General features: G+C 36.5%; 1 protein-coding gene across 10 annotated transcripts; it reads right to left on the bottom strand.

Moving 5' to 3' along the window:
- Positions 1–4,896: 4,896 nt before the first annotated feature.
- LOC122318822 (probable disease resistance protein At4g27220) lies at positions 4,897–24,346 on the bottom strand. 10 transcript variants are annotated; one of them, XM_043136471.1, is made up of 12 exons: positions 24,154–24,346; positions 23,393–23,425; positions 15,002–15,141; positions 14,818–14,889; positions 10,865–13,989; positions 9,438–9,917; positions 8,598–8,759; positions 7,696–8,157; positions 7,198–7,359; positions 6,278–6,757; positions 5,454–6,002; positions 4,897–5,198 (listed from the first exon to the last, which is right to left on the bottom strand). In XM_043136471.1, the coding sequence occupies exons 5-11, from the start codon at positions 13,658–13,660 to the stop codon at positions 5,868–5,870; spliced, it is 4,677 nt and encodes a 1,558-aa protein (XP_042992405.1). In that variant the 5' UTR covers positions 13,661–13,989; positions 14,818–14,889; positions 15,002–15,141; positions 23,393–23,425; positions 24,154–24,346; the 3' UTR covers positions 4,897–5,198; positions 5,454–5,867. The 10 variants fall into 10 exon arrangements, with proteins under 10 accessions (XP_042992405.1, XP_042992406.1, XP_042992403.1 ...); XM_043136472.1 differs by lacking the exon at positions 15,002–15,141 and having other exon boundaries at positions 23,393–23,449; XM_043136469.1 differs by lacking the exon at positions 15,002–15,141.
- Positions 24,347–25,407: the final 1,061 nt, after the last annotated feature.

Here is a 25,407-nt window from a genome sequence, read left to right as displayed (position 1 = left end):
GTTTGTGCCGCTGGTGCTCTATTGGTGTGCACTCTGCTGCATTCAGTTATGTTGGTGTGCACTCTGCTACATTCAATTGAGATGCCTTAATACCCTCCCATGAGTCAAGTGGCACTAGTTTGATAGTGAGATTTCACTGAAGAAGATGAAACTGTGTATTGGAGAGAGGCTTGGTAAGGATGTTTACAATTTGATCCTTGCTAGAGATGAAGGACACCTGAAGAGTCTTCGTTATCACTCTATCACGAACAAAGTGATAATCCAAGTCGACGGATTTAGTGCGAGAGTGAAGGATTGGATTTGCCAATGAGTGAGTGGCACCTAAGTTGTGACATCAAAGTATGAGGGGTTGTTTAAGAAAAATACCCAGTTCTCGTAACAATGGTTGGAGCCAAAGAACTTCACAAGTAGTGTTTCCCACTGATTTATATTCAGCCTCAATCGAGGACCGAGCTATAGTTGGATGTTTTTTTTTTAACCCTAGGAAATGAGGTGAGTCCCAAAGTACACACAAAATCTACCTGTGGATCAGCAATCATCCAGGCATCTGGCCCAATCAACATTGAAAAAGGTTGACCAGGTGTAAGAGGAGGATGGAGAGAAACACAAACCAAGAGACTGAGTATGATTAAGGTAGCGTAAAATCCTTTTGAAAGCTTGCCAGTGGGGCAGCCATGGACAATGCAATAATTGACACACGAGATTAACATCAAATGAGTTGTCAGGGCAGGTGAATGCTAAGTACTAAAGGCTACCAACCACACTTTGATATAATTGAGCATCCTCAAATGTACAGCCATCTAGGGCTGTCAATTTGGTAAAGGTTAACATCGGGGTTGAAACAAGTTTAGAAGCATGCATTTTGGTGCAAACAAGTAAATCACAAATATACTTGGACTGAGATAGAAACAAAATAAATGAGTTATGGGTGACCACAATACCTAGGAAGTAATGTAAACTACCTAGATCCTTTGATGGAAAATGCAAACTGAGTGAAGATATGAAATCATAGATGAGTGCACTACTAGAACCAGTCACGAGTATATCATCTACATAAATGAGAAGATAAATGCAACCAGCAGAATTATCAAAAATAAACAATGAAGAATTTGACTTGGAACCATGAAAGCCTAAGTAAACTAAAGCATCAGACAGTTTAGCAAAACCAAGCCCTAGGGCCCTGTTTTAAACCATTAATTGATTTAAGCAACTTATAGACATGAGTAGGGTGTTTTGGATAGACGAACCCAGGTGGCTGGCGCATAAACATGTCTCTTCAAGATCCCCATGTAAGAAGGCGTTTTGTATGTCTAATTGATGGAGTGACCAATTTCAAGTAACATCAAGTGAGAGAAGCAAGCGGATAGTCACGGGCTTTACTACAAGGCTAAAGGTATCTAAATAGTCCAGGAGAATTGCTAGTGAAACCCCTTGGCCACTAGACAAGCCTTGAGGCGTTCCAGGGAGCCATCATCACATTGTTTGGATTTAAGAATCCATTTGGAGGCCAGGATGTTGTAGTGAGGTGATGAAAGAACAAGCACCCACGTTGGGTTTTGAAGTAAAGCTTGGAACTCAAGATGCATGGCTGATCTCCATTTAAGGTACTTGACAGCTTCAGAGAAAGAGGAAGGTCCTTCAAGTATAAATGAGGTGGAGGAAGAGGTGGGAGCTAAGGAGGTGGTGACAAAGAGATTCGGTTTGGGTTGAGAACAGGGAACTATAACACCCGAATGTACAAGGGGTCAATGGATGTTAGATATAGCACGAGTGACCATAGGATATGTGATAAGCGAAGGTGAGAAGGTGACCTCTGCCGAGGTGGGCTGAGAGTAGGGGACAAAGTGTCTAGAGTGGATGAAGGTTAAGTGGATGCCGTGAATGAAGTAGCAAACGGAAATGTATTTTCATTAAAATTGACATCACCTAAAACATACATGCGGCCTGAAGGTGTATGCAGACAAAGATACCCCTTGTGATCTGGGCTATAGCCCATGAATACACAGGGCTTGGACCTGTAGTCCAGTTTATGTTTATTAAAAGGTCTCAGGTTGGGCCAGCACAAGGAACCAAAAACTCTTAAGAAAGAGTAGTCGGGTGCAAGGCCCATTAAGACCTCATATGGGGAGTTATTTTGGAGGATGGGTGTGGGCATTCGATTTATAAGAAATGTGGCCGTTTGAAATGCCTCAGCCCAATATTTTTTAGGAATAGAAGAATGAGCTAAAAGAGATTGGCTTGTTTCAACTATGTGTCGATATCTACGTTCTACACTTCCATTTTGTTGGTGAGAATAGGGACAGGTGACATGATGAGAAATACCAATTTTCTAAAAAAATAGTATGGAGAGGGCGAAACTCACCACCCCAATCGATTTGGACATAAATAATTTTGGAGGAAAAGAAAGTATTAACATGAGGGTCGAGTGTCAGTTTGATTAGGGAAGGAGTTTAAGAAGGAACCAGAGCCACGTGAGGGGTTGTTGCCGCAACCAAACCCACAGCCTCTACGACCACCATGAAAATTGTTATGGCTACCTGTCCAGGTGATGGGGGGGTAGGGTTGTTGTGTTATTGGCAGAGATAGAGGTACTCAAAAGAAGAGAGTTGGTTTAGTGAGAGAGTCTTGACTCATGATTTAGGAAATAGCTAAAGAGTTAAAGAGGGGTAAGAGGATCTAGACAAGTAGTTAACAAAGTGACCAATGATTCATAATCGGTGCCCAACCCCGCCAAGAGATAGATTGTAAATTCATAATCATTGAGTGTGTGGCCTGTAGCAACAAGTTGAGAGGAGAGATTTTTTGCTTTATTATAGTATTTCCTTTCCTAAGGGTGGGTAGTTGAAACTTTGTATGCATGATGTGAGCAGAGGATTGAGCTGAGAACAAGTTTTGTATTATCTTCCAAACTTGTTGCAAAGTAGTGCAGTCAAGAACTTGATTCAAGACAAATTCAGAGAGTGAGGGGTTAATTGCAGAAATGACAAGTTGGTCTTGCAAAATCCATTGATCATAGGCTGGATTGGGTTTGCTGTCGAGTTGAGATGTAGGCATGGGATGAGAACCATCAACATAACCATAAAGTTTGTGCCCTTTTAGGAAGGGGACGATTTGTGCTTTCCATAAAAGATAATTTTCTATGGTGAGTTTGATATTTATAGAGTGAGTTGTTGCAGTAATGATAGAGGGACTTACAATGAGAGATTTACCAGGGGTAGGGGTGAGTTCGGTCCGGTCTGGGAGATTTTGTGGACCGGACCGGACCTATTCGGTCTAGGGTTTTCCCACCCTGGACCGGACCGAACTCCCTAAGGGTCAGGACAGTCCGGTCCGGTCGGTCCATTCGGTCCACGGTTGACTTTTTTTTTTCCTATGACATTTTTGTTTAATACTTATGTAATTATATTGTGATATATTTAATATACATATATAGTACTATTATATATATTAATATATATATTAGTAATATGCTAATACTATTAGTCTATTTGTATATAGTAAATTAGTAATAGTTATTAACTTATTTACTATAACTAATAGTACACTAGTGCTAATACTATAACTAATAACTATATGTAATAATAGTAATACTATATGTAATATACTATTATTACTATATATCTTCAAACACCACAAATTTATTAATTCTCTATGTCATACTATATTAAATAATAGTAATACTCTTATTACTAATACTCTATGTAGTTATATTAAATACTATATTACTAATACTCTATGTAGTTATAGTAATTTAATATGTTATTTAATATTAACATATTACATATTAAGTTAACTATACTAATACATTATAAATTTATACGTATATGATATATTATAATTTATACCATAACTCTTATAATATGTTAATATATTAATATATACTAGTACTATATATTATAGTTAATAGTTATACATTAAACAGTATAATAATACATGATACTAAATATATATAGTTATAGACTTATAATGATTTAGTTATTATGAATTTATGATCAGTATAACTATATAATAGTATTTGTATTAGACTATTAGTAATTTAGCTATATTATATTAGTTATGTTGAATCAATCAGTTAGTATAACTATTTTCTACATTATTAGTATTAATAATATTAGTATTAGTTATAGCCATATAGCCTATATTAGACTTAAGAGTCTTAGACTATATAATTGACTAATAGTATTAGTACAACTGTATAAATATACTGTATAGCTATATATTAATACTAATTATAGTGAAAAGTATAACTATATAATAGTATTAATAGTATAGCTATATATTAGTATTAGTTATACTATTATAGTGATTTAGTATATTATAATTTCTATATTATAATTTATACAATAACTCTTATAATATGTTAATATATTAATATATAGTAGTACTATATATTATAGTTATATATTAAAGAATATAATAATACATTCATATTAAATATATAGAGTTACACTTATAGTGATTTAGCTATAACTATATTAGTATTAGTATTATTTATAGTATTTAAAATAGCTATATAGTCTATATTAGTATAAGTATAACTATAGTATATTATAATATTAGACTATTAGTATTATTTTTTTTAATACCATATTAGACTATTAGTATTAGTTAAAAATTATATAATTAATTTATATAATTATTTATATAAATTATATATATATATATATATTTTTCATTCGGTCCGGTCTGGAGTAGAAAACCCCTGGACCGGGACCGGACCGAACTCATTCGGTCCTCCCAAAATGGGACCAAACCCAATTCAGTCCATTCCGGTCCAGACCGGCCGATTCTCATCCCTAACCAGGGGACTCCATTGTAAGGGGGACGTTTGTCCTTAGGAGCTCGGATTACCATAAAGAAAAAGGTGACTCACAAGATGTTTGAATAAATGCCATAGGGAGAACACAGAGAAGGCCGCAGCAAATACTTCTCTTCTTTTCTCATTACTTCTTATACAAGAGGTTCTCCTATTTATAGATAAAAAAGAATAACAACTAGAATATTCTTTCCACTCACTACATGACAGTTGTCTTACTACACAGCAGTATTACAGACGCTAGTGCTCTGTTGGTGTGCACTCTGCTGCATTTGGTTGTGACGCTGGTGCTCTGTTGGTGTGCACTCCGATGCATTCAGTTTCTATTGGAGTGCACTTTGCTGCATTCAGTTGAGATGCCTTAATATAAAGGAATCAAAACCTACGTTAAACAAATTAAAGAGATAAAGATGAGTTGGTATTCTTCTTCAATTCCTACATGATCATTTATAGGTTAACTAATTGCTGGAGTTTATATTGTAAGGGCTATATATGAAGGGAATTAAATGCAAGATTGCGTGAACTTATTGCAAGGGAAAAATTCTCTGTATATGAAAATTAAACATTTAGTACTTTTTTTTGGGGGGGGAGAGAGAGAGAGAGAGAGAAGAGTAGTTGATAGGATAGGATTGTTAACCTCCTCAACGACAAAAATGGGTTGTTGAATGCAAGTCTGGAGTTGGTTCTCTTCACTACTACTGCTGCTCGGAAATTTTGAAGCCCAAATCATGCATGTTCACTTGTTCACGACATTCCAACAGTCGTAATTGTTTCAATGAAGGCCATTCCAAATTATTATGCAACCCTTCCAAAATCCACTTGAGTTTTGGCAATCTAGCAAGTCTCATTTCAGTTAGTATGGGGAACTCAATCTGTCTACCTTTATCATCTTCTCTCACTACACTTTTCTTCCGTCCCTGGTCTTTTGCCATTATGCCCCTCCATATTTTTAAATATAGTTTCTAATGAAATACAGTCCTCTATATGTAGACGAGCCAGACTTTGCATCAATATTGTTGTTGTAAGAAAATTAGATTAAGACGTGCAACGGCTATGCACGATAATCAACCTGCATATCTTGAATATTGGAAAAAGAAATCTCGGCGACTTGATCCTGCCATTGCCATATAATTTCCAACTTATCCATGTACCGAATGATCAACCTCTTCAAGCTCGAAAACGATTGCTGTAAAATATATTAGAACAGTGGTTAACACATACCCCATCCAACGTAACAGAACCTAGAAGAACTAATATATTTCAGCTCGAGTGGACAGCTTCATTTAAATAATTAAAAAAATATGAAATATATCTATATTTAAAAAGAAAACTAAACAAATCATGATGAAGCAAGTACTATTGCGTATTCATCATGTATTCGGTTGTTGAAATCAAGTATATGTGATGTATTTGTAAAAGTGAATCTTAAAGACAGCTAATTAATTTAGTTTCTTTAATTACCTCATCCACCAAGAAAAGGGGTTGTTCAATGGACATTCCAGGCTGCCTCTTTTCAATTGTTTCTTGAAAGCTCTTGAGTCCTGAAGCAAATATCTCTACTTTCTCACATCCTTCAATGCACATCTTTTCCAACATGGGCCATTTTGAAACATGCACTCCTTTGTAAAACCACTTGAGTCTCTTTAAATTTGTAAGTTCCAAATTAGTTACTCGAGGGAACACCAACACCTGTGCTACTGGCTCTCCTCCTCCACCTGCAACAATTGCCTCCACCCCACAATCCTCAATCCAAAGTGTTTTCAATTGCTCAAGGCAGCTAACGATGGAGGTTGGAAAGAAACTTTTCAAACTCTCACATCTCTTAGCACGTATTTCTTGCAAATTTTGAAAATTGAAAACCGTTTTGGGATCTTCACTCCATACGTGCCTTATCTTGGGTAGATTAATCATAAACAGTCTTTTCAAGCTAGGAAAGGCAACCTGTATGATTAAGTTATTTGTATCAATTAAAGATTCCAAATATTTCTATATATACTTCAACTTTAATAATACGAAAAATTAAAATGGAATTAAAGAGTGTAAAATAGCACAAATTTGAGAACAATGGTCCCTTCGAAAATACTATTCGCCATACTTCATAACACTTAACAAAAATATGTCAAATATCATATTTATGAAATGAGTTTTTTTTTTTTTTTTAATTTCAAAATCCTTTTAGAAAAGTCCCATCTTATTTTTTCAAATCTAACTTCTATGACCTCAAGACTACGGTACTATCTTCAGCCACAACCTCAGAAGAGGCATGCAATTATAATTTGGGGGCAGGAGATCGAGCCAATTGGCCCACATGCCAATACTAACATTGGGAATGTTTATGCTTAATACGATATATATTTCTACTATATAGAGTGTATACGTACAGTTGACACAGAATGTATGGTTGCTCCATTTTCTTCTATCCCTGACCCTGAGAATATTAAAACTTGTGATTCTTTACCATTTTGCCCCTCCAGCTCTCCAAATATAATTTCTAACGAATCCATGTTCGAAATGTACAGTGTCTCCAAGCTAGGGAATGAGAGCTGTAAAATTCATGGGATCAGGATTAGTTAGTTAACACATGATATCCCGTATTCCAACATCATAGCAGAACCTAGCTATAACCAATTAATTTATACAATAGGACTTTAACATGCACTTTTATAAATGCATTAAAAAAATATATATACGGGTTTATGTTTTTGTCATTTAATTTATACAGAATAATCAAATTTGAGTATTATTTAATAATGATTAATATTGTAATTAAATTTATAGTTCATAAAGATTAATTAATTCAATTTATCAACTTAAGGAGGGGTCAAAATGATTTTATAATATTGGGATGTAAATGTGGAAATCTTAAGAGAGCTAATTACCTCATCCACATAGAAAAGTGGTTGTTTGATTGACATCTCAGTAGACCGCCTCTCTTCAACTGTTTCTTCAAAACTCACAAGTCCTGAAGAAAATATCTCAACTTCCTCACATCTTTCAATTTCCATCTCTTTCAGCATCGGCCATTTTGTAACATGCACTCCTTTGTAAAACCACTTGAGTCTCTTTAAACTTATAAGATTCAAATTAGTTACTTGAGGGAACTCCAACATCCTTGCTACTGCTTCTCCTCCTCCTCCTTCAACTGCAACAATTTCCTCCACCCCACAATCCTTAATCTCAACTACTTGCAATTGCTCGAGACAATTAATGACCGAGATTGGAAATAAACTTTTTAGACTCCCACATCTCACAACATGTATTTCTCGTAGATTTTGAAAATTGAAAACTGTTTCGGGATATTCACCCTCCATATCCGATCCTTTCAAGTTAGGGAAGATAACCTGTAAGATTAAGTTATTTGTATCAATTAAAAACTCCAAATATTTCTATATATGCTTCAACTTCGAAAATATGAAAAACTAAAGTGGGGGAAAGAGTGTAAAATAGCACAAATTTGGAAACAATGGTCCCTTCGTAAATACAATTTGCCATGCTATATTTAACAAAAATATGCCAAATTCCATATTTATGGAATGAGCTTTTTTATTTCAAAATCCTTTTAGAAAAGTCCCATTTTATCTTTTCAAATCTAACTAATTTTATGACCCAAGACTAGGGTACTGTCTTCAGCCACAACCTCGATCAGTACGTAGAGGCATGCAATTATAATTTTGGGGCAGGAGATGATCGAGCCAATTGGCCCACAGGCCAATACTAACATTGGGAATGTCTATGATTGATACGATATATATTTCGACTATGTATATAGAGTGTTACGTACATTTGACACAAAATGTGTGGCTGCTTCACTTTCTTCTATCTCCGATCTTGAGATTATTGAAACTTGTGGTTCTTTACTATTTTGCCCCTCCAGCTTTTCAAATATAATTTCCAACTTATCCATGTTCCGAATGTGCAACGTCTCCAAGCTGGGGAACGAGCGCTGTAAAATTCATGGGATCAAGAGTAGTTAGTTAACACATGATGATATCTCGTATTCCAACATCATAACAGAACCTATAACCAATTAAGGAATAACGTATTGATCTTTTGGTTTATATTATATGTGGCTTAACATTAATTGAAGTAGTAAAGTAAAATTTGACCATTTTACAATTAGCGGTGGTCTGGTGGAATAATATAGATGCGTGTTTGCATGAGAAAATTCATTATTGAGAGAAATCATATTAAAACACCGGGCCACGTACCACTTTGAAAAAGTCCAAACAAACATGCACTTTTATTTTTATTTTTATTTTTTGATATGTAACAAACATGCACTTTTACAAATGCATTAAAATACATATAAGTAATTTATTCTGTAAACATTATAATTTTGTTAATCAATCAGTTGTAATATTTATCACTTTCTATTTTTCTTAGACGTAATCGCAAAATTCATATGCTTATACTACATATATACGAGTTTATGTTTTTTTCATTTAATTTATACAGAATAATCAAATTTGAGTATTCTTTAATAATGATTAATATTGTAATTAAATTTATAGCTCGTAAAGATTAATTCAACTTAAAGGAGGGATCAAAATGATTTTATAATAGTGGGATGTAAATGTGGAAATCTTAAGAGGGCCAATTAATTTTTAATATCTTTAATTACCTTATCCACCAAGAAAAGGGGTTGTTTGATGGACATCTCTGACTGTATCTCTTCAACTGTTTCTTCAAAGCTCACAACTTCTGAAGCAAATATCTCAACTTCCTCGCATCTTTCAATTTTAATCTCTTTCAGTATCGGCCATTTTGAAACATGCACTCCTTTGTAAAACCACTTGAGTCTTTGTAAATTTCTAAGATTCAAGGAAGTTACTCGGGGGAACATCAACGTCCTTGCTACTACTTCTCCTTCTTCTGCTGCAACAATTTCCTCCACTCTACAATCATAAATTTCAATTTTCTTCAATTTCTCGAGACATCCAAGGACCCAGGCTGGAAATAAACTTGTCAGGCTCTCGCATTTCCCAACATATATATCATGTAAAGCTTGAAACCTGAACATTGTCTGGGGTTCTTTACTCCAAACATGCTTTATTTTGGGTAGACCTTCCAGATGCAGTTTTCTCAAACGAGGGAAGCTAATCTGCAGGATTACGTTTCTCATATTAGTTAAAGACGATATAACGAGTATAAATAGCGATAGCTTTAATTTCTTCTAACACTTCAGATAATTTAAGGAAAGATTTCCAGTTCATAGATCTTAAGATTGGAATTGTTTATACTCAAGGATTGGAACCTTAACTTTGGAGAGAACATAGTACCAAGACCGAGGTTGTTACCACTTGAGTGAATTTATGAGTGTTACTTTGCAACAAAAGTAACGGTCTAACTTATAAACAAGGTTTTTAGAATAGAATTATTCTTTTATAATGACAATAGTTAGGCCATGACTTTTGTTGCCGTGTCCTTACAGTTGCCTAGTCCTTTGTTTTATTAATAAGAGTGATATCTATTACGTACCTATATAATTTTTGAAGCATCTTCCTCGTATTATAGTGAGCCAACTCATCACTTTATTTTATTTTATTAACATATTCATACCCTTCACGTACACATATTAAAAAGACTTTCCATTATATTGTATTTATTATCTCAATACGTTCATTAGATTTTTTATATTAAGATTTTAAATGATTAGTAATTCAAAAGAGAGGAAAAAACAAAGAATAGTAATTCCTATTTTCGTTCTAATCAACCTGTAAAAACTCTCTTAACTCCTAATTAGGATACTTATCTAGATGTCAAAGCAAATACTCATTTGCCATGCTACAACACTTAGAAAATATGCCAAATTTCATTTTAAGTCATTTGTTTTCAAAGTTAATGTTTCATGCCGCAAGACCAAGTTGCATGCGTCTTCCGCCACAACCTAATAGAGGCGCATGCAATTATACTTCGCGCACAATGAATGCCAACTATAAATGTTTATACTTATGATTGATAACTGGTGTGCTTGACACTTGATTTATATGGACTTGTGCAATATTGTGTGGAATACTTTTCGGGTAATTATGTACTCATGTAATGTACCTGATGATAATGATGTAGAAGCGACAGCTGAAGATCATGGTTGCCCTCCGAATTGGTTTCTCTACAATCAGTCATGAATGAATCTTTTGTGCTTAGGAAGCCCATGAGCTTTGGAAGATCCTTTAGCACTAAGGTTTGAAGTCGACTGAACAACATCATATCTCCCTGATCTTTTATTCTGTCTTCTTCTTCTTTCACAAATATTGCACCCATGTTGTTGCATCTTATTATGTTCAATTCTTCAAGTAGTGAAAGGTCTCTGGCTATAGATGATGAGAAGATAAATCTTAATTTCTCACAGTTTTCCACCTTTAAAACTTTCAAGTTTTTGAAAGATTCCAATGGAAGATTGCCCTGACAAATTTCTTCCAAGTTAATCATATCTTTCAAAACAAATGTCTCCAGGATAGGAAAGGCAACAGCCTGTGTCTTCAACTCAGGGATTAGCTTCTTATTAACATTGTTTTGGATATGGAAATGCTTCAGTTGTTGAAAATCTTCTCTATCTAATTCATATAAGACACTCTTAGTAGTGTTCAACTCGTCTAAATAAAGATATTCTATCCTTTTCAATAGCATTTTGATGCCAAAGTCCAATTGGAAGCTCATATTCAGTTTGAGTTTTAACATTCTTGAGAAGGCCGCCTCCCCCAAAAGAAAGGGATCCCGGATATCTCCAATGCATATTTTGTATCTCTCAAACTTTTCATTTAAAAAATCTTTCGGTAGATTGTTGGCATCCGGAATATCTATCTCTATGGTGATCAAGTGTGACAATTCCTTTAGCTCTGCAAGGCTAGCATTTATTCCTTCATTGTTGGGTCCTTCAACCCCCCATTGGACATTGATTTTTTGCATATACAACTCTTCTAAGTTGACCAAGCTTGACAAGACGTTAGGAGGAATCACTCTAAGTCTGGAACAATTGCTCAAATCCAATAACTGCAAACGAGTCAACAACCCTATTTCTCTTGGCAGATTTGAAATGTCAGAATAAGCAAGACTAAGAATTACTAAATTCTTGAGTTCTCCAATCCCATGAATATCTCCCAACATACATCCATCTAGACACAATGTTTGTAGGTTTGTAAGTAGAAAAAGTGATGAAAGTTGTATATTTCTCAAACTCAGAACTTTGAGCTTCTCCATCCCTTGGAAGAAAATGTCTGGGATTTTCAAATTACGTGAGTCTTTACAGTTGACATCAAAGAATCTCAATTTAGGACATTCCATTTTAGTGGGATGTTTATCGATATCTCCACCATGAATAGAGAGTGCCTCACATCTATTTAGTGCATCCACATCTGGCCATGCTTTTTGCCTACCATCATCTCTCATGACAAACATATTATGATTCTTTGACGCAATTATTGTAGCAACATCACGAACAAGATCATGCATGTAAAATTCCTCGGAGCTATGTGGACTTTCTAGTAGCAAACAAGAATCTAGGAGATTACTAACTAAACTTTCTAGTTTGTTTCTTGCTGCTTTCAATGTATAAATGTTAAGGAATAAACCCAAACCGAAGCCATATCTCAACAAGTCCCGATAGGAAATGTAGTAACCTTGTCGAGCACAAAGCAAAAAGAGCGATTTGACAGCCTCTTCACCATCAAGATGTTCATAACTCAGCTGTATACAAGAATAGACAGGTGACCATATTTCTGTGTCATGTTCTGGAGTGGGTCTTGTTAGTTGCATTAGGGCATCCTTCCATATAACCAAACTCTTATTTTTTAATGCCTTTGAAACTGTTACAAGTGCAATAGGAAGACCTGCGCACTTTTCAGCTATCTTTGTTGCTATGTCTCTCACTTCAAGCCGATCTTTGACAGAATCGCCCGCCATCTTCTCAAATAAGTTCCATGCTTCTTCTTTCCTTAAAATTTTAAGTTCATGAATAGCTTTTAGGGTGCCCATTCCACTAATTAATACATCACGATATCTGGATGTCATTACCACTTTGCATCCTTTGGAAGGAATTCCTATTTCCTGTAAATCAAACGCCTTCCATATATCATCTAGGATAACAAGTATATTCTTGTCTTTTGATAGCCTCTGTTGCAGATGATTTGCTCTCCCTTTTACAGTTTCTTGATCAAACTTTAGACCTAGCATGTCAGCAATCTCTCCCTGAATACACCTTACATCTGAGTTATTTGTCACATCTGTCATAACCACCTCAGTGAATAACTTTTCTTCCCTGGCTTGTCTGGCAATTTCTTTCATTAGAGTACTCTTTCCAACTCCAGGCATCCCCCACAACCCAATCTTGTCAATATCAGCATTTCCCAATGCCTCCAAAATGCCCTTCACCAATATCATTCTCGACTCCATGGCCATATAATCCATCTTTCTTGTCATCTTCATTCCTTTTGAAGCAGGAAAATAGGAAACTCCATCAAAATTTCCAAATTCAAGAAGTTTGGCAATATTTTCCATCATTTTCTTTGCTTCCCGACTTAATTGATGTCGATGTTTCAAGTTTAGGCATGCCACATTAGAGCTCCTTGTACCTGCTTCTTCGATTTCACGAAGTTTTCTGGTGGCCAATTCTGTAATACGATCTACATCTATCAACCACTTGCTAACATCAAAATAAATTTTCTGACCATTGCTTAAAGCATCATCAACAGACTGTTGCACCCTTTCTTGAGCATGTTGCAGATTCTTTTCCTGATTCTTCAGATTCTCTATGTTACTATTGTAGTGAAATGAATAGGATAGCCACTGTCCAACAGGTGCAACAGTGTACTCTGCTATTTTCGCTGCAATTGAAATAACGATCTCCATTCTTGTTCCAGTGGCTTTTGGATTTTTGTGCAAGTAGAGAAGCAACGAAATAACTATTGTACCAGCAAGAAAAGCAAAGATGGAGAGAAGAGAATAGGAAAATCAAGATAGATCATACTTTAGGAATGAGAGTATGTCAGAGGCAAAATGAGTCCTACAACCGAAGGAGGGGCGAGGCTTTCATTCCACAAGATGATAAGTGAATATTAGTAGCACGCAATACACCTTCAGGAAGAATGGAGAAATGATGTGGTCACCCAAAGTTGGTGACAGATCCTCCAGGCAGTACGTTGTGTGCTGAGCATTCAAATTTGTGTAGACATTAGGAGCTGGTAAGATTATAAAAGCCGTTAGTACAATAAATTTTAAAAACCAAATTGGAAATATGACTAATAGATAATGTTGGAAAAAGCAAACCTTTACAACCAATAGATAAAATGAGACAGAAAAAGGAAAAAAATGGCTCAAAAAGAAGCATGAAAGACGGGAAATGATAACGACCCACCAAACAAAGGTCTATTTGGACAATGAAACTATCTCAATTTATCTTATTTAATTATTATAATTTTTTTAAATTTTTAAATAAAAATACAATACACAATTTATTTTTTTTAACTCTAAAATAAAAATAATATTTTATTCAAATTTCATCCCATCTCATCTCACTATCTAAATTAGACCAAAATGAGTTTTGATTTGATTTTTCACTATCACAAGTCGTTGGTGTCCATCAGTGGCATCATTGTGGCCCTTGTGGGTGTAAAGTCATTTGACAAAAAAAAAATTATACTCATCATTTTCACATCACACACCACACATAAATTTTTTTTTTTCTCTTACTAAATGTGTGTTATATGGATATCAAGTACCTCTCATTAGGACATTGATGGACAGGAGGCTGGAGCAAAGAGTCAATAGGATGAAGTTGGAAAGCAAAGAGAGATGAAAACTAGGCGGGCAGGGATCTAATTCCACAATATCAATGTAGATACCAAACCAGAAACAGAGTGGTATATTGAGTAAAAATGGATCATTACTAAAATGAATCACTAAAGTAGAACGAAACAAGAAAGCTTTTTCACCAAAAACCAGAAAAAAGAAAAGAAATGGTAATTATCAATATGCCAAAAGGCAGGAACAAAGAAAGGATAGTCTACCACTCTCGGTTACCCTTTCACAAATGCTTCACTTTCTTCGCCACTCGTTAGGCCCTCCAGTCACGCCCTGCGCTGAAAATTCAATTTTTTTTTAACATAATTACAAGTGCTAAAATGCAAATATTATGGAAGAAATATCACACAGATATTTATTTTTGAGGTCAAAGCCAGTCTGTCAAGGCACCTCACTCAGCTGCAGCAACACAATGCTCTGCCCCTCACTTGACAGCAGAAGTGCACAGAACACTCAATGCACCACAGAGAGAATAATCTGGAATGTTGTAGAATCTAGACTATAACAGAATGTAATAGCTAGAGTGACATCTGTCAAATATGATAGGAGAAGGAATCTAAGGTTGTTATGAACATTGTCTATAAATAGTATGATGTAATACGTATTCAAGTAATGAAAGATGGAAAACCGAAAGCATTTCTGAGTCTGCATTGTGTTACACCTTTCCTCAAACACCTTATGTCTTTCCTAGTTTTTTCAATTATTCTGCCTAGTCATTTGTGTGAAAGGAGGTTCGGTATTTTGTTGATAGCAGCGCAGATGAAGAAATACTAGAGAAAACAGAGGCTGAAGATGAAGTTTTCATATTCATGTATATCGTGTGTTTACTAGGCAACTACTGATATATATATATCAGATTTACAAATGAATAAAATAATGTAAGCTAATTTCCAGCTCATGTAACAAACTATAACAGAATATTTCTCATTCTATTAATCTGGTGCAGCCGTAAGTATTGGAGATGAACTTGTATCCTGTATTCTCAACATCCCCCCGCAAGATGGAGAGTAAATGTTGATTACTCCCATCTTGAGCAGCAGCCGATTGAAAGTAGGGGAGTGCAATGGCTTAGTAAGTAAGTCTGCGAGCTGGGCTGAGGATGAAACATGTGCAGTAACGATCTGACCAGCTAATATTTTGTCCCAAACTAGATGACAATCTAGTTCGATGTGTTTTGTTCGCTCGTGGAACACGGGATTAGCCGCAATGTGGAGTGCCACAAGGTTGTCACAATGCAGAGTGGCTAGCTGTGAAATGTCTATGTTTAAATCATGAAGCAAGTAGCGAAGCCACGTTAGTTCACATACAACGGATGCCATAGCTCGATATTCGGATTCGACAGATGAACGTGAGATAGTGTGCTGTTTCTTGGACTTCCAGGAAACGAGGGAGTTGCCGATGAAGACACAAAACCCTGTGGTGGAGCGCCGTGTGTCTGGGCAATTTCCCCAGTTGGCATCTGAGTAAGCGACGAGTGCAAGTTTGGATGAAGCTGGAAAAAACAGACCTTGTCCTGGGGTACCTTTCAGATATTTGATGACTTTGACAATGGCGTTATAGTGTGGTATTCTGGGAGTTTCCATAAATTGGCTAAGCAAGTGGATGCAATAGCTGAGGTCGGGCCTTGTGTTTGTGAGATACAGCAGATTGCCAACTAATTTCCGATACAAAGCAGGATCATGAAAAGGTTCTCCATCATCTTTGCTAAGTTTGATGTTCGGTTCCATGGGAAGAGGTGATGGTTTGGAAGCCAATAAACCAGTTTCGGATAAAATATCCAGTGCATATTTCCGTTGACAAAGTTGAATACCATGTTGTGAACGTGCAATTTCCATGCCAAGGAAATACTTGAGTGCACCGAGTGTCTTTATTTTGAATTTGGTTGCCAGGAAGTGCTTGACAGCTTATCGGGAAGTAACATCAGAACTCATCACAATGATGTCGTCGACATACACGAGGAGTGCAACAAAGGATGTAGGCGTTTGTTTGGTGAATGGACTGTAGTCCAATTTGGACTGTGTGAAGCCAAACTCGGCAAGGGTGGAAGAGAGCTTTGAATTCCACTATCTGGACGCTTGCCGCAAGCCATATAGACTTTTTTGAAGACGACATACTTTGCTGGAGGAGGCTGCAGGGTGGCCGGGAGGAGGCTTCATGTATATTTCTTCAGCAAGTTCGCCATACAAGAAGGCGTTGTTGACGTCGAGCTGCTGGAGATCCCAGCCTTTGATGGCGGCAACAGCAAGGAGGCAGCGTATAGAAGCCAGTTTTGCAACCGGCGAGAAGGTGTCATGAAAATCTATGCCTTCACGTTGGGTGAAGCCTTTTGCGACCAAACGAGCCTTAGCTCTTTCAATTGTTCCATCAGCATGAAATTTAAGTTTGTAGATCCATTTACAATCAATAGGCTTCTTGCCGAGAGGGAGGTCAACGATGGACCAAGTTTCATTAAGCTCTAAAGCAGTGAGCTCCTGTTCCATTGCTTTGCACCAAAGAGGATGTTTGGCGGCTTGGGAATAAGTGGATGGTTCAGTGGTAAGAGATACGGAAGTGGTGAATACTTTAAAGGTAGGGGAGAGGGAAGCATAAGACAAAAAAGAAGAAAGAGGAAGATACTTGCTTACCTTTGGTCGTGTGTTCATCAGGAGCTTTCACCGTGGCTGAAGATTGGGTTGAAGCTGTGACTTGTTGGCAATGGAAGTCATGGAGATAGGTGGGAGTCTTTTGGATCCGAGTTGATATGCGGAGAGGTGGAGTGGATTGGGTGGGAGGGGAAGTGATAGTGGGAGATGATGTGGTGGTGTCAATTGAGGGAGAGGTATTGTCGACGTAAGTATCTGGGAATGGATATGGGGTAGATGGTAATGTAGCTGGGATAGGGGCAGGTTGGTCCGTTTGAGATGTGGAGGGAAGAGGGGTGGTTTGTTTGAGAGAGAAAGAGTCTTCGTGGAAGATTACATCATGTGAGAGGAATATTTGGTTGGTGTGAATGTCAAGGAGTTTGTAGCCCTTGACTCCATAAGGGTAGCCAAGGAAGATGCATGGGCGAGCTCGGGGATCAAATTTGGTTCGTGTGTGAGGGAGGGTAGAGGCATAGCACAAGCAACCGAAGACTTTGAGATGAGAGTATGGAGGTTTGCGATTGTATAGAACTTCAAATGGAGATTTGTAATGAAGGAGCGATGTGGGTGTTCGGTTAATTAGGTAGACTGTTGTGATGATGAATTCGGACCAGTATTGCATAGGGAGGCCAGATTGGAATTTGAGCGCACGGGCCACATTCAAGATATGTTGATGTTTACGTTCGGCCAAGGCATTTTGTTGGGGTGTAGCCACACATGTGAGCTGATGTAAAACACCTTTGGATTGGTAAAAAGATGGCATTTGGAATTCGGCACCGTTATCGGATCGTATGGTCTTGATACTTGTTTCAAATTGGTTTTGAACTAGAGAAAAAAAATTCTGAAGGGAGAGTCGAGCTTCAGATTTTGATTTTAACAAGTATATCCAAGTGCACCGAGTGAATTGATCGACAATGGTAAGAAAATATTTAGTCCCATCGTGAGCGGCAGATTGATTTGGTCCCCATATGTCTACCGAAACCAATTCAAAAGGTTTAGTTACTTTATTTTCAGATTGAGGGAATGGTAATTTGTGATGTTTTGCTAGTGGGCAAATGGCACACGGATTGTTGTGATCAAATTGAGGCTTGGATTTAAAAATTGAAATGTCATTTAATACGTATTTGGTCATGGAGCTATGTCCAAGCCGATAGTGCCATAAGGTAAACATGTCAAATTTTGTGTTGTGTGAAGTGTAAGCTGTGCTAGAAGGACGTAATACAGGGAGAGAAACAAATTGTAAGGCCGTGGCATGTTGTTGGGGTAGCTGGAGATGGTATAAGCCATTAAGTACAGTCCCCACTCCAATCGTCCTCCAAGCTGAAAGGTCCTGAATGAAACAAGAGGTAGAAGTAAAAATTAGACAACAATTTGAGTGAGTGGATAAAGCCTTGGCAGAAATGAGGTTGAATGAGAAATCTGGAACACATAAGGCATTTTTAAGAATTAAACAAGCAGAAAGATGCACATCACCAATGTGTGTGGCTACCGTGTTGTGACCATTAGGGAACTTGATGGTGTGATTAACAGCTGTGATATTGTGAGTAAAGAGATGGGGACTACAGATCATATGATCTGTAGCGCCCGTGTCAAGTATCCAGGAGGTAGTGGTTTTGTGATGTGTATTGGTGAAATTTGAATAAGAAATACCAGACATGGGAGACGCGTTAGAAGTAGTGGAACTAGCTTGCACGTGGTTCACGGCTGGTGAGGAATGAATGGATGATTGGTTGAGCAAAGCAAGGAGGTGGTTGTACTGCTCCTGAGTAATAGGTGGTCCATTGGTGAGCTGGTCCTGCTCGACAGAAGATTGATTTGCCGAAGATTTGGATCTGAAATTGGTCTTGTGTCCAGGTGGAAATCCATTGAGCCGATAGCATTTATCCTTTGTATGCCCTGGGATACGGCAGTGAGCACACACTGGGAGATTCGGATTTGCCTTAAAACACCTTTCGAGGGAGTGACCAGGGACGTTGCAATAGGAGCAGAACAGCCGTTCTTTGCGTTATGATTGACGCTGATCAGGAACTCGAGCAACCATGGCAAGTGGTGCAGGGACAGTATGTAATTGTCTTCGGCGCTCCTCTTGTTGAACCAAAGAAGTCACTCGATTCAACGGGGGTAAGGGATCATGGAGTAAAATCTGAGCACAAATAGAGTCGTAAGAGTCATTTAAACCCATTAAAAATTGCATTACCTTGTGGCGATGTGTATTTTCCAGCAAGGTTTTGAGTGAACCACAGATACACGAAGGCATTGGTTCATAGATTTCCAACTCGTCCCAAAGGCATTTGAGCTTGTTGAAGTATTGGCTCACTGAATCGGTATCTTGAATCAGTGATGAGATAGATTTGGTTATCTGAAAAATGTGAGGAGCATTTTGGATTGAAAATCGCTCACGAAGATCCTTCCAAACATTGGCTGCCGAGTCGGCATGTGCAATGCTGGAGCAAAGGTCTGAACCAACAGTGTTGAATCCAGGCGATGATCATATCGTTGCAATGCTCCCATGGGGCAAGAAGAGGATCAGATTCACGAGTGGGTTTTGGAATTTTGTCGTCAAGAAAGCCAAGTTTATTTTTTATGTTGAGAGCACGTCGCATAGTGCGCGCCCAGGTCACATAATTTTTGGTAGTGAGGAGGTCGGGAACTAGGGGAGAGGAAGCTTCTTCTCCGGGTTGAATATAGTATGGACTGGCGAGATGGTGGGGGTTGGTTTCAGGATTGGAAGACATTGAAGAATCAGATTCAGAGTCGGTATTGGAAGAAGTTTCATTCATGGCTCTGGTACCATGTTGATAGCAACGCAGATGAAGAAATACTAGAAAAACAAAGGCTGAAGATGAAGTTTTCATATTCATGTATATCGTGTGTTTACTAGGCAACTACTGATATATATATCAGATTTACAAATGAATAAAATAATGTAAGCTAATTTCCAGCTCATGTAACAAACTATAACAGAATATTTCTCATTCTATTAATCTGGTGCAGCCGTAAGTATTGGAGATGAACTTGTATCCTGTATTCTCAACATATTTGTCTCGAAATATTGTATAATTTTTCTAGTCTGAGTCTCGAACAATTGAAAAAAGAACTAGATCATCATATATAGTATTTAACTAACTAGTGAATTGTGCAAAATTGTTAAAACAAACAATGTGAAAAAAATAATAATAATAATTTCCATTTGTTCATGTATATTACGAACACAACGGATGAATAATTCCAATGGAACATCTAAAGTATAATATATCTGAAAGAATTTAATTAAACATAATGACTCATAAATTCATACTTTTGATCTGAAAAATCATGATCGTGATTTCGAAGAACTCAATTGAGAGTTTCAACACGTTGATGATCAACAGATCGAGAAAGATAACTTGCCCAATAGAAGAATGAAAAGCAACTGTACATGAAAACACAATGAGGCAGCCTTGGGAAATTCTTGTGCCAGGAAAGAAAGTTGGAAGTTTTCCAATGAAGCTTGATCAGAGCTAGTAATTTGTGAAATGGGAAGTGGACAAGTTAAATTGCCTCGTTTGGATGTTGAAATGAGTTAAGTTCTTTATGAATAATAGTAAATTAAAATAGTGGAGTGCGTTTTCTGAGACCCGCCTAAAATATGTTTAGATGTTACGATAAGTTGAAATGTATTTATAAGAGATTGAAAAATGTTGTAGGTCCCACATGTAAAGAGATTTTGAGTAGAAATGAGTTTAGTGATTTAAGAGTTGGATATTTGAATGTTACACTTAGTTTAAAATTGGACTAAACTTCTCAATTCAATTTAAGTTCCAAACGGTAAGAGGTCATTTGTAACTATTTTTAAGGCAGCAGCTTCCTAGTATATATATATACTAGGAAGCGGCTCACGTGCACCGCACGTGTGCTCAGTGAAAAATACAAACATGTTATAATAAATATTTACAATGTCATATACTCTTATAAAAATATAATTATTATATAACATATACCTAAAACAATTACTAAGTCTACTAGGAAAATTAATGTATGAAATATAAATATCAATTTGATGAAAAATAAATTGACAGTAAGAGAAGTATATAGTCAAAAGCATCTTAGTTAAATATAAGTAAAATTTTATCGATGTAAAAAAATGGTTTTGTTTCATTTTTTTTAAATATAAGTAAAAAAAAATTAAATTAAATTATTTATTAATCTTTTTCATTTCTCAAAGAAACAATAAGAAATAATAAAAATGCAAAACATTAATTGATTTTACATTCTCCCACTTCTGAAACTAAAATATTAATAATAACATATTATATTTTAAAATTATTATGAAATTTGTAATTATACTACCTCCTCTATTATTATTACTCTTAATAGTTCCTTTTATGTATATAGGTATGATTTATTTATTGAATTTGTAGAAATTATAAGGATTGTGTTTGGAAGCCCACCGAAAAGATTGTGTGAAAAAGTGAGAAAGAGAAAACGAAGAGACGAAGAAGAAAAAGATGAAGATGAAGAATACGGATTTTGGAAAACAAGTACAAAACAAATTGAGCTATAGAAATGTAGAAAGACCAAAAAAAAGATTATTCGGTTGAGAAATAACCAAAGAAAAAAAAAACGGAATTGCTTGAAGAAAAAAAATGTCGCTGAAGATTAATGTTTATGTCTTTTAAGACATCAGTATTTTTTTTTTTTTTTTTAACAATTTTATGAAGAGTTTGTATTTTTTATAATATTATTTTACATGAACCGATTTTCAAAGGAGCTTTTTTATTTCAGATAGCAAGCCCAGAAATTAATATTGAAGCCCAAAACCCATCCACATATACGAAGCCCATCCGTGCCTTGTATAAGGAAAACCCTAAATGTTTTGTTTGGTAGGCGTCAAATCGTGTAAATGGGTACGATTTGCTTTCTCATTCTATTTATTTTTGTACAGATCTGGAATTAAAGAACTTCGATTGTGTTTTCATCTCTTCATTTTATTTTTATTTTATTTTTTAAAAATTTATTAAGAGTGTAGAGGAAGTTGTGAACGGGATTGTTGAGGGATTGGAGGATTTCTGGGACGACTTCAACATTTCGTACAAGGGCTTTAAGATCCCTCGCCCTATACAGGTTTGGGCTGAGAGTAAATTGAGTCCAGGTCTGCTAGGTCCAAGCGGGGTGTGCAAGCAGGGGTAAACGAATGCTTACGTCGAATAAAAAAATGAAACCCGAACAACAACAAAATAAAAAAGAAGAACAAAGCAAAATAGTAGCTTTGAAGATTAGGAAAATAAAAAAAAGAATTACGCAGCTTTGTCGACAAGATTCACAGGCAATTGCATGGACATGAGGGTAGTTCAGTCATTTAAGTAAAAAGTTGTCTATGTATCACAACTTGAAAATTTGACACTTCTTGCAGGGCAATTTGGTAAATTCATTTAATGAAGCATCGTGATATCACTTCACAATGTAGTTCATTAAAAATAAAAATAAAAAAACTGAAATTGACGTGGCACGCCGATTGCATGCTGTTTGCATCTGGTGCTTGCCATTAATTAGCATTTTTCTTTCTCTAGATCTAGACATATTAGCTATTGTTTTTAGATTTAATTTCCTTTAATGTAAATGCGTATAATTTATTTAGCGAGTTTATAAAAATTTGAAGGAGTTGCTTTGATCTAACTTGAAGGAAAAGAAAATGCACCCAGAAACAAGTAGAAGAAAAGAAAATGCAAATATATCGTAAAGGCAGGGATAGAGAAGGAAATATGCCGTAAAAGGAGGGGTAAAAAGGGAAAAAATTGCTCCAAGAAAGAAGTAAAAAGAAAATAAAATGGAAAGATATTATAAACCCAGGGGCAAAAAAGGAAAAAAAAAAGAAGGAAATATGTTATAAAAGCAGGAATGACAAAAAAATTGTTCTAAAAAAGAAGTCGAAAAGGATAAAAATAGACAAAAATTACTATTCATATGCCATTCATGATTATTTAATAGATACAGACTACAGAATAACAGGTATATTATGCTAATTCAGATATATTCTGTTAATTTTTGAGATATCAACCATAAATTCTGCACATATGGGTTGGAAGAATGGATTTAAAAGGATTCGGCTGATTAATTGACATGGTACTATATATATATAACGTATATAAATCTTGAGATAGATCAACAAGCATGTACGTACCTCACTTTTTGTCCTCCTCCATCCGCATCAAGACTGCAAATTACGCAAAGATGGTCACTGCAATTATCAATTAATTGTATGAAACATGATTTACTTCCTCTAAATCATCAATTTATCTGATCTAATTATTATAATTTTTTTAAATTTTAATATAAAATATAATAAATAATTTAATTTTTTCAAATCTTACAATAATAATAATAATATAAAAAAATAATATTTTAATAATATTTTATTTAATTTTCATCATCTAACTCATCTCAACTCAGTTAGCTTAAGTTGTCAGGCGAAGTTGGGCATATGATCGACTCTTTACGGTGGAAAGACTACTGAAACGCTTCGTTTTTTCTGAGTGAGTGTTTTGGGTATTTTGACAGTGGACTACTGGAATATTGCCTTGTTGCTGTGCATCATATTGTCCTTGTTTTATTGTCATTTTAGTACATGCCATTGTTGATCTTGGTCGGCGTGGTAATGGAGCACGATTTAATCATTTTCGGATACACGGTACACCATGATTTTACTCTCTTCCACTGAAGGACTTCACCAACAGCACACAGAGCATCAAAAGCTAGCCAAGTAAGTAGAAAAGGTCGATGTTTGGTTTTGTTTGTTAACATACTGACTACTCCTTCCACTGAAGCAAAATGGTTAATGCGCACTATAAAAGCATGTGCGTGGGTACGGAGCGAGAACAACACAGTATGGGTAGCGGCCGACAAGTGATATTGAAAAGCTGTTAACTTGCAAAGTAGTGTTACCTGGTTCGACGCTGAAAAGTGGGTAGCGGCCGAGCTCAGTGACTCCGTCCAAAACGCCGATCTGAGAGAGAGGAAGTGAACTGGCAAACGGTGATTCTCAAATCTGAGAGAGAGGAAGAAGAGATCTACGAACGAAGGGTTCGGCCGTCGAAGATTTTGGACACCGTCTGAGGGCAGTAGTTCTATATGCAAACGGGAAATGTAAGCGGCACGCAGTCGGGTGACGTGGCGTTATGCCACGTCAGCATCTATTTAAAAAAAAAAAAAAAAAAAAAAAAGGAAACGAATGAAAACCAAAACCGGTGCAGATTGAAAGCATTTCCGAAAGGCACCTGATTTCCCGCTTCTTCCATTCGCGAGCCCCCCAAAACTGAAAGGAGGAAGACTACGTCAGCGTTGGTGCAGAGAGGTGTTGCCGGTGGGTGGGTTGATCTCGGGCTGGTCCGGTCTGCGTTGGAGTGGGTCAAAGGCCGACCGTTGTTTGGGTCAGGTTGGTTTCACTTGAGATTGGGTCAGATCAGTGGGCCATCTGCTTGGGTCCGGTTCGTGGGCCATCTGCTCAGGTCAGCTTCGTGGGCCATCAGCTCGGGTCAGCTTCGTGGGCCATCTGCTCGGGTCAGATTCGCGGGCCAGCAGTTTAGCCCAGCATCTCGGGTCAGGGACGTGGGTGGTCAGTTTCGTGGGTCAGCACCACCACGGCCGCACCACCATGGCCAGGTTCTGGTTCTGAGATGGATCTATATCTGCATGCTTCAAAAAACCTGAAACAGATTTTCCTCCATTTGTTTGATATATATGTGGCTCTGTTTTGTGGGATTTGAATGAACATGGTAAATATATATTGTTGAACGTGAATCCATAGAGGAGTTTGAAAATGTTGTATACAAATGTGGTGTGGGTTTGCTCGGGTTTGTGTCGTGTAGGAGGCCAATGATATTGGGTTGATGTTGGTTTTTATGTTGGTTGTAAACTACAAAATGTAAAGGTGTGATTCAAGTATAAAACAATGGCTTTAATATTCGGTTATTGATGGCTTTAATATTTGGTTAATGATTTGAATATATAAAAATTTTTCTCATGAAATCTTTGCACGATTTTTTATTGGCTCTTTTCTGTTGGAGATGATTTGGTTTAATGAACTTGTTATGCAACTACTTTGTTAAAGGAGTTTATGTTCCCTTTTTTAATTTGTTGAACGCCATAAGAGAAGAAATTTGGGGAATGGAAAGCAATATGCTTTTATTTTATGAACCA

Source organism: Carya illinoinensis, chromosome 8 (assembly GCF_018687715.1).
Source record: "Carya illinoinensis cultivar Pawnee chromosome 8, C.illinoinensisPawnee_v1, whole genome shotgun sequence".
Taxonomy (NCBI): domain Eukaryota; kingdom Viridiplantae; phylum Streptophyta; class Magnoliopsida; order Fagales; family Juglandaceae; genus Carya; species Carya illinoinensis.
This window is presented reverse-complemented; position numbering and strand designations above follow the sequence as displayed.

Excerpts from the sequence above, each read along its gene's own strand:
- LOC122318822 (XM_043136472.1), bottom strand. The coding sequence starts at position 13,660 with ATGGAGATCGTTATTTCAATTGCAGCGAAAATAGCAGAGTACACTGTT. Across the intron at positions 6,758-7,197 it reads CCATACATTCTGTGTCAACT|GTTGCCTTTCCTAGCTTGAA; the intron begins GTACGTATACAC and ends TTAATCATACAG. Across the intron at positions 6,003-6,277 it reads CCCTTTTCTTGGTGGATGAG|CAATCGTTTTCGAGCTTGAA; the intron begins GTAATTAAAGAA and ends TATATTTTACAG.